The sequence below is a fragment of the Palaemon carinicauda genome, chromosome 19 (assembly GCF_036898095.1).
Source record: "Palaemon carinicauda isolate YSFRI2023 chromosome 19, ASM3689809v2, whole genome shotgun sequence".
NCBI lineage: Eukaryota > Metazoa > Arthropoda > Malacostraca > Decapoda > Palaemonidae > Palaemon > Palaemon carinicauda.
Window position 1 is genome coordinate 115833255 of NC_090743.1, and position 10000 is coordinate 115843254.

At 36.8% G+C, this 10000-nt stretch overlaps 1 protein-coding gene across 1 annotated transcript in view; it reads left to right on the plus strand.

The window, feature by feature from the left end:
- LOC137658751 (pancreatic lipase-related protein 2-like) overlaps window positions 1-10000 on the plus strand; it is a 13268-nt gene that overhangs the window by 2702 nt on the left and 566 nt on the right. Inside the window, exons 2-12 of the mRNA XM_068393777.1 lie at window positions 483-649; window positions 4584-4738; window positions 5894-6007; window positions 6432-6578; window positions 6999-7245; window positions 7488-7562; window positions 7715-7824; window positions 8031-8151; window positions 8409-8541; window positions 9035-9223; window positions 9498-10000. The exon at window positions 9498-10000 is cut by the window's right edge and continues 566 nt beyond it. Coding sequence (XP_068249878.1) covers window positions 511-649; window positions 4584-4738; window positions 5894-6007; window positions 6432-6578; window positions 6999-7245; window positions 7488-7562; window positions 7715-7824; window positions 8031-8151; window positions 8409-8541; window positions 9035-9223; window positions 9498-9573 — 1506 coding nt within the window. The 5' untranslated portion in view covers window positions 483-510 and the 3' untranslated portion in view covers window positions 9574-10000. The remainder of the gene's footprint in view (window positions 1-482; window positions 650-4583; window positions 4739-5893; window positions 6008-6431; window positions 6579-6998; window positions 7246-7487; window positions 7563-7714; window positions 7825-8030; window positions 8152-8408; window positions 8542-9034; window positions 9224-9497) is intronic.

Below are 10000 nucleotides of genomic sequence, written 5' to 3' on the forward strand. Positions count from 1 at the left end.
GTAATTATATATATATATATATATATAGAGAGAGAGAGAGAGAGAGAGAGAGAGAGAGAGAGAGAGAGAGAGAGAGAGAGAGAGAGAGAGAGAACTCCATTCATAAAATACCTTCTAAGCATAGACTAAAGAGTGCTTGAGATACAGTAGCCAAGTCCATAGAGCTGACGTCTGTATAAGCGGTGCAAATTTCGACATATCTAGAACGCTGACTCGAGAGAGATGAATCAATAGAACTGTCAATCATACTCTCTCATGAAAAATTGGATTTTCAATAACTGTCAGTCACTTAAAGTAACGATAAATATTAACAAGAGAATAAAAATCATAATTTATCAAAATAGAAGTATCTTTTTCTTCTAAAATCCTAAATAAATAAACCGTGTCTTTAATACTTTATATTGATTCTAATATCCTCTCTAACCTCTATACATCTGCTACTATGCAATATTCCATTTATAATTCCTTTTCTATTATTCCAGGTTACTGAAAACGTGAACAAAGCGAGTCATGGCAGCCATGGGGGCAGCTGCGCAGGGCGCCGTGTTTCACATCCTAACCTTCAACTTCCTTATGGAGCTGGGAGCTCCACCACCAGACCCTTCAACGCTCGCCAGAGCCGAGGCTTATCGCACGGACATTGACGAAGGTTGGTAGCTTGGTTTATCTGTTTGGGCGTTTGCTTCACGAAACGAACCAGAAAACTAAATTTCTTTCGCTTTAAAGAAAAAGCAATTAAGATATTGTTATCTAACATAATATCCGTCTATTTATTACTTATTCAGATGGGAAACCCTTATAGATTGTGAGGAGTTTGAAAAATATGTTGATGGTTTTCCCATTGCGACAAAAATGTAGAGAGAGAGAGAGAGAGAGAGAGAGAGAGAGAGAGAGAGAGAGAGAGAGAGAGAGAGAGAGAGAGAGAGAGAGATTGTACTAGTGGCCCAACATTCTCTAGGGTCATTTGCCCCCGATAAAATGCAGATTACGAAGAATTCACTTAGCAACTGTTTCGATGACGTTTACCACATCCCTAGTCAACTCTCCTCCATCCTGATAAAGTCTTAACGGGCAATTTATCCACCCACCAGCTGCCGGATGGTGTGCTAAGGACTCTCTCTCTCTCTCTCTCTCTCTCTCTCTCTCTCTCTCTCTCTCTCTCAGATAAATCCAGACGACTTATATTGAACCAATTATGTTTAATAAAAGCTGAATACATCTGTTTGTTCCCCCAAACTACAAGGCTTTGGAAGGTAAACCTCCCCAATTTCAGCTGATAACCTCGCTCTATGTATTTTGCTATTCTGATAACACTTCCTATAGACTGACAGAATCTCTGACTTAGAGTAACTGTAAATCAAATAGACACGTTTCTTGTCGTTCACAACTGACACATACAACCAGCAGCTACGAGGAACATCACAGAATTATAATGGAGCCATTAAGGGCAATCTCTCTCTCTCTCTCTCTCTCTCTCTCTCTCTCTCTCTCTCTCTCTCTCTTCTGAACCGAGATTGTCCTAGCCTGTTAATTTTCTTACTTCGTGTGGTCTAACACTTTCTCCAACATTTGATCCAACACTCATACATTTGCCCCAACACTTTTTCCAACATTTGATCCAATACTCATACATTTGCCCCAACACTTTCTCCAACTTTTGATTCATCACTTTCTCCAACATTTGCTCTAACACTTTCTCCAACATTTGATCCAAGATTCATACATTTTCTCCAACATGTTCTCCCACACTTGATCCAACACTCATACATTTTCTCAAACACATTCTCCAACATTTGCTCAAATATTCATACATTTGCTCCAATATTTTCTCCAATATTTGTTCCAACACTTTCCCCAACATTTGATCCAACACTCATACATTTGCTCCAATACTTTCTCCAACATTTGCTCCAACATTCATACATTTGCTTCAACACTTTCGCCAACATTAAATCCAACACTCATACATATGCTCCAACACTTTCTTCATCCACTTCAACACCTTCTCCATCAATTGCCCCAACATTTTCTCCAACATTTGCACCAACACTTTCTCCATTTGATCCAACACTCATACATAGGCTCCAACTCTTTCTCCATCATTTGCTCCAACACTTCCTCCAACAATTGATCCAACACTTTCTCCAACATTTGCACCAACACTTTCTCCAACGTTTGATCCAACACTCATACATTTGCTCCAACATTTTCTCCCACACTCTATCCAACACCATTTGCTCCAACATTTTCTCCCACACTCTATCCAACACTCATACATTTGCTCAAAGACATTCTCCAACATTTGATCCAACACTCCTTCATTTGCTCCAACACTTTCTCCAACATCTGTCCCAAAACCTTATCCAACAGGACTAAACAACTTTGTAAAGGGATAAATCTCTGTGTTCATTTAAAATTTGTTCTCCACTTCTAATCTCCAACACTGTTTCATTCTTCATCACATATTCAGAGCGACCCCTGAAAGGGAGGACTGAATGATCTCAATACCGTAGTACCTAACATACCCTGATACCCTGAAATTCAGTACCTAAATAATCTAGTACATTAACCCCATAGTAACTAAAGTCCTGGTGTTCAAATACTGTACTTAAATCTTTGGTGCCCTATACCGAAAATATCCTGGTAAATTCCATGTACCAATATACCCTGGTACACAAATGGACAAGTAATTTTGTCATTTAAATATATAAAAGAAGGAATTGTTGCTTCCCAAACATTAAAACAAACTAAAACTGATTCTAAGTCATAAGGCTAAAAAACCACTTGTTAATATGCATTATACATTGGTAAACAAATGGACAAGTAATATTATCATTTGAATATATAACAGAAGGAATTATCGCTTCCAAAACGTTAAAATAATCTAAAACTGATTCTAAGTCATAAGACTAAAAATCCACTTGTTATATGCATTATACCCTGGTAAACAAATGGGCAATTAATTTTGTCATTTATATATATTGGAGAAGGAATGATTGGAATTATTACATCCAAGACACTAAAGATATCTAAAACTGATTCTAAGTCGTATTACTAAAAAAAAAACAAAAAAACAAAAAAAAAACAAAAAAAAAAAACAAAAAAAAAACCCACTTATTTTACATCATCAATAATCTTCATGACAGAATGACTTATTTCAACATGCCATACATTGTCAACAGCTGTATGGAACCAAACATACCCAAGCCATACCCTGTGCCCTTGACTGCAGAGGGTACGGAAGTGATTGCATGGTTCAAGTTGGGTACTTAATGTAGATTTGAAGGGATAGGGGTTATACAATCTGAATTTCGAAACTTAAAGGGTAAAGATATTATTATTATTATTATTATTATTATTATTATTATTATTATTATTACTTGCTAAGCTACAACCCTAGTTGGAAAAGCCATAAGCCCAGGGGCCCCAACGGGGAAAATAGCCCAGTGAGGAAAGGAAGGAAAAATAAAATATTTTAAGAACAGTAACATTAGAATAAATATTTCCTATAAAAGCTATGAAAACTTTAACAAAACAAGAGGAAGAGAAATAAGATAGAATAGTGTGCCCGAGTATACCCTCAAGCAAGAGAACTCTAACCCAAGACAGTGGAAGACCATGGCACAGAGGCTATGACACTACCAAAGACTAGAGAGCAATGGTTTGATTTTGGAGTGTCCTTCTCCTAAGAAGAGATGCTTACCATAACTGAATGTATGATGAGAAAATTGTACTTTGGGCCCTATACTATACTTTGTACCCGTGAGATATGGGTTACCTTATATAAAATAAGTTAAAAGATACTTTTATTACTATTATCAAAATAACTACCAAAGGAATTGGGAAATTAGATTATAAATATAACACTTTTCTATCTTATTTCTCTTCCTCGTGCTTTTTTTTAAGTTTTTAAAGCTTTATGTATGAAAGAACTTATTTTAATGTTGTTACTGTTCTTAGAATATTTTATATTGTTCATTACTTCTCTTGTTGTTTATCCATTTCCTTATTTTCTTTCCTCACTGTGCTACTTTCCCTGTTGGAGCCCTTGGGCTTATAGCATTCAGCTTTTCTAACTAGGGTTATACCTTAGTGAGTAGTAATAATAATAATAATAATAATAATAATAAGAAGAAGAAGAAGAAGAAGAAGAAGAAGAAGAAGAAGAAGAAGAAGAAGAAGAAGAAGAAGAAGAAGAAGAAGAAGAAGAAGAAGAAGAAGAAGAAGGAGACATAAAACCAACATAAACAATTACTTTCACAACATATATAAGTTTGTACCCACAGGGGCATTGGGTATCGTGATGCAAGATCAAACCCATTATAATTTTATCTGCTTTTCATAAAATTTTGATAACCACCTGAACTTTGGCTTTCCCCTCCTTCTTCTACCCTCCACCTCAATGCTCATAACCCACTTACATACGTGTTCATCTTCTCTCCTCATAACATGGCCAGACCATCTCAGTCTCCTTTTCTATATTTACAAGTAAAAAGCATTTCTCCCTCTATATCCATTGAACACTCGTCCCATATTCTGTAGACCCTTCATAAACGTGCCTCTCTCTCTCTCTTTCTCTACAGTGGCCTGTCACGTGGTCTACGGCCTAAGGACATGTTTCTCCCTCGCCTCTCCCTGGGTCAACTCGTCGCGCCCCGTCATTAAAGCACCGATGGCACCGGAAGAGATTGGCACCACCTTCTCTCTCTACACAAGGGCCAATGCAACGTTTCCAGCTGTAAGTATTCGTCAGGTTTTCAGACTTTCTTCCCTATTGATTTCCAGCCTTTTCTTCCATATTGATTTCCAGCCTTCTCTTCCATATCTATTTTCAGCCTTTTTCTTAATACTGATTTCCAGCCTTTATTTCTATATTGATTTCCAGTCTTTTCTTCTATACTGATTCCCAGCCTTCTCTCCCATATTGAATCCCAGCCTTTTTATTAATACTGATTTCCAGCCTTTTCTTTTATATTGATTTCCAGTCTTTTCTTCTATATTGATTTCCAGCCTTCTCTTCCATATTGATTTCCAGCCTTTTCTTCAATACAGATTTTTAGCCTTTTCTTCTATATTGATTTCACTTGCATTTAGTTCCAACATTTTTCTTCCAAATTTACTTTCAATCTTTCCTTCCCTATTTACATCCAGCCTCTTCTCTCTTATTCATTTCCTACATTTTCTAACCTATTTCTCCACCATTTTCTATAGTTTTTCCTTGGTTTTCTCTCCATTTTTTCCCCTATATATTTAGTTTTTCTCCCCTCCTCACTTCCAGACTTTTATTCCCTACTTATTTTCCAACTTTTCTTCACTAATTACATGCAGTCTTTTCTCCCTAATATGCTTTCAGTAAAATTTGCTACGTACATTAAAACTTCAAAAGATATCAAATTTTATTCACAGATAACTTCACTATTCAAGTAACCACATTAAATTTGTTTTGACCTGATATGACCTCATGAACCTTCTGTTTTCCACAGGTCATTCAATTACTTTTAACTACTTTACAATCAGTTTATGACTCGATAACCCAATACGCTTAAAACTTCACCAGTAACCTAACATAGTATCCATGACCTGAAATTACCTGACCTCATGAGCGAGCTTTGTTTTCCTCAGGTCATTCAATTACTTTTGACTACTTCACATTCAGTTTATGACTCGATAAACCCAAATACGCTTAAAACTTCACCAGTGATCTAACATAGTATCTGTGAACTGACCTGATCTGACCTCATCAGCAAGCCTTGTTTTCCACAGGTCATTCAATTACTTTTGACTACTTCATATTCAGTTTATGACTCAATAAACTTAATACGCTTAAAACTTTACCAGTTAGCTAACATAACCCTTGGAACCCGTCTGACCCCGTTTCCACATTTTCTTGCAGATTATCAATCCAGGCGACCTAAACTCGGTCATGGGAGCACCCTTTGTACCAGAGAAGCCCTTCATAGTGATCACTCATGGTTACCAGTCACATGGCACCACCGACTGGATGAAGGTAAGCACACTGTTGCATAATGCCTCACTCTGCGGTTGGCAAATAAACATTCATATATGTGTCATGCTCAAGTATATCTAATTATCTGGTCTAATATAAAATATATAGGTCAGTCCATCTTCTCATTACTTATAAAGATGAGACAAAATCCAAATAATGACTTTTAGAAATTTATTTGATCTCATACCATTACCCACAATGCATCACATAGAGAAGAAATTACTATAACCAGAGGCTTTTCTATACTGACCCCTCCTCGAGAGTTGCTCCTTCTAATGGAGGTCTTAGTACCCCAAAGGTAACTTATAACATTTCGTGGAAGTAATACATAACCATCTAAACTGATTCGACCAAAATAAGCTAAAGGTTGTAAAGAATCCTATACACTATAGAAGAGATTAACACAGTGTACTCAATTCCACAGACTCTGATCGGTGAACTCCTGCGGAATGAAGATCAAAACGTCATTGTGGTGGACTGGTCAGTCGGTGCCCGCCCACCATACACACAGGCTGTTGCCAATATAAGAATGGTTGGAGCACAGGTGGCTTATCTCCTTTATACTCTCAACGTAAGTAAGGAAATCTTAATAATTGATCAAGGTCAATAAACTATGAACTTGTGTCTCCTTGAGCAAAACAGTGCCAGTACAGTCAATTTGATCTTTCAATATATTCAAATATGGATGAACACTAAGAAATACTATGTGGTTTTGAGTGGTTCACAGTGCAATTATTCATTAAATTACCTTTGAATGCAAATGAAAAAAAAAGAAATATCAGTGCTTTATCTTGGTTCTATGCTACCCAACTGATCCTGCAACACACTCTAGGTTGAATCAACTATATCAGTCTACCCATTCAATCAATTATCATTTTTGTTACAATGAATAGGCCTTATACCAGCACTGCCTCTTTCTTACTAAGCAGCCCCAACGTTTTTAATATCACTCCTGACAACTCTTCAATGCAATCTAATTTCCTCCTAACAGAAATATGCAGACATCCCAATCACAGACTTCCACCTGATTGGCCACAGCTTGGGAGCTCACCTCTGTGGACATGCAGGAACTCATTTGAGAGATTCCTATGGCCTCCTCCTGCCAAGGATCACAGGACTGGACCCTGCGGAGCCCTACTTTAACGATACCCACGTCATCACCCGCCTCGACCCTTCTGATGCCCTTTTTGTGGATGTAATTCATACGGACGACTCACCCATTCTTGGCTTCCCTCTCAGTAAGTATGACTTCTGACAGTATGTTATTGCATCTCCCTTTTTTTCCTTGACTTCTCCTTGTGCAGTGCATCTTCTACAGTTTTCCTAATAGGATAAGTTGCCAAACAAACATTTTAAACCAACTCATCAAAATTTCTTCATAAAAACCTTCTAAATCAGTGCAAGAATTCTAATATAGAAGGAAACTCGACTGAAGTTTAAGAATTTCAGAAGAAATCTAATCTTGATATTCTCTTCACAGGTATTGGGATGACCCATTCCGTAGGCGACCTTGATTTCTACCCAAATGGGGGACACAACCAACCTGGGTGTAACGGTGAGTTTTTTGCTCACAGTCGATGTTTTTACATTCTTCACGATACTCCAACAACACTATTTTATTGGCTATATTGATCCTAAGGAATCTATGCCCATTAAATCACATATTAGCTGAAAATACCAACAAAGATATGATTATTCTTTCTACAGGTGATATCAACTGCCAACATAAACGAGCCATCCAATTCTTCACCGAATCTATCCGGCAATCCTGTCCTCTCGTAGGAGTTGTCTGCAATTCTTACCAAGAATTCATTGACGTAAGTTTTATCGTGGTACTATTACGAATAGGAAAATACCTCTGCAAATTATCTTAATGGTATATTTCTAACTGGGAAAGAGATGAATCAATACCTGATGATGGACATTAAAGCAAGAACACCTTCTCGTGATTGCTGCGTACAAATTACAGAGCGAATAATTTCAATAACTGATCTAATCAAGTCACTTTTTCTTTGTTGAACAGGGAGAGTGCTGGGGATGTGCAAATGATAACTGTGCCTACATGGGGCTACAGGCAACTAGGCTTGAGCAACCAGCTCTCACCAAAGTCTTCTTGATGACAAAGGAGCGTAGTCCTTTCTGTGGTGAGTACGAGCAGGGAGCCTTAATATTTCTTTAAACAGAATGAAGTACTTAATGTACAATGAGATAAACTTTGATACTAATGACAGAATAGCGTGATTTTCCACTGAATCTACTATACTGTCCAATGCGGTCTTCATGCTGTTACAAGTGAGTAGCATCTAAGACTACTCTTTGCAAACATCTTCATGTCCTTGTATGTATGTACATGTGTTCACTACTCCATTTTCCATCATACTAACATATTAATAATATACAGGTTACCACTATCGAATTAGCATCGAAGTGAGCAACTCAACGGAAGCTAGAGAACACGACGGTGAATTCGCCATCATCCAACTGAAGCTAACTGGAAAGAAGGACAGATCAGACCCCATGAGGCTCTCTGAAAAGTGAGTTTAGTGTTGTTTCTCATTTACCCCATTTAATAGTAGTCAGAGAAAGTATTGCTTGTACTTTATGCCCAGAAGGGAAAAAAATTAGCACTATTACCTGCTACTGAAACTTATTTAGAGTGTTGCCAATTTCCATGATAATAAATTCCCATTGAGTTAAGAACCTTTTCCCCCGAATCAAACATTGATTCAAGTACTGATATTTTTGTGCAAAATTCAACAGATGAATTAATGTTGATTTCATGAAATTACAAGAGAAATACCATATTATTCTCATTTGCAAAATTTTGAATAACAGTATCAATGAAATACATAAGAGCAAAGATAAGAAGAAGAATGAGAATAGTAGTCATTATTATTATTATTATTATTATCATTATTATTATTATTATTATTATCATTATTATTATTATTATTATTATTATTGCTGTTCATAACTCATCCCATGAAAACAAAAAGTCTAATCTAACCTTCTTTTCCATCATTCCAGGTCACTCTTCTATGAAGCAGGGTCAATCCACCGCCGGGTGATCTTGACCTATGACCTAGGTGACCTCCAGACAATGGGTGTGACCTTCATCTACCCAGGGTCAATTCTCAACATTATGTCTTGGAGGCTGAAGAAACCAACTCTATTCCTCAAGTCAATTACAGTCGAACCTTTGGGAAAAGATATCAAGTAAGTAGGATTTTCAAACATACTGTATATATATACATTCATACATATATTACTGTAGATGAATGTATGTACGTATACACTAGCATACTTTAAATATGTGTAAATGGGTTAATATATCCAGGGCATTTTATCAAAGAATACATAAAGTCTTATAATTTTAACTGCATTTTGATAGACTATACACTTATAATTTCAACTACTAGTTTGAATCATGATATATGTTTAAAGCATCTCCTGCCTATTCTAACAATTGCTATTACTCTTACTCTTTCAGGTGGAGATACTGCTTTACTGAGACCCAGCAGCATCCAAACAGAGAGTATATGTTGAATAAAGACAACAGATGTTGAGCTGTAAATATTCAGCACATAGATGTAGATACAGTCGTCCCGTTTCGTTCGTTACATTGAAACGATGATTTTGAGGATTATCTTCCGCCACTAAAAAGTCATGTTTTCTGTGTGCAAATACACCGAATATTTCTTCTGGCTATTTAGATATTCTTTCACAGATGTTGAGCTGTAAATATTCAGCACATAAATGTAGATACAGTCGTCCCCTTTCGTTCGTTATATTGATACGATGATTATGAGGATTATCTCCCTCCACTAAAAACCCATATTTTCTGTATGCAAATACAAAGAATATTTCTTGTGGCTATAAGGATATTCTTTCACAGATGTTGAGCTGTAAATATTCAGCATATAGACGTAAACACAGTCGTCCCCTTTCTTTCGTTACATCGATGCAACGATTAGGAGGATTATCTCCTGCCAC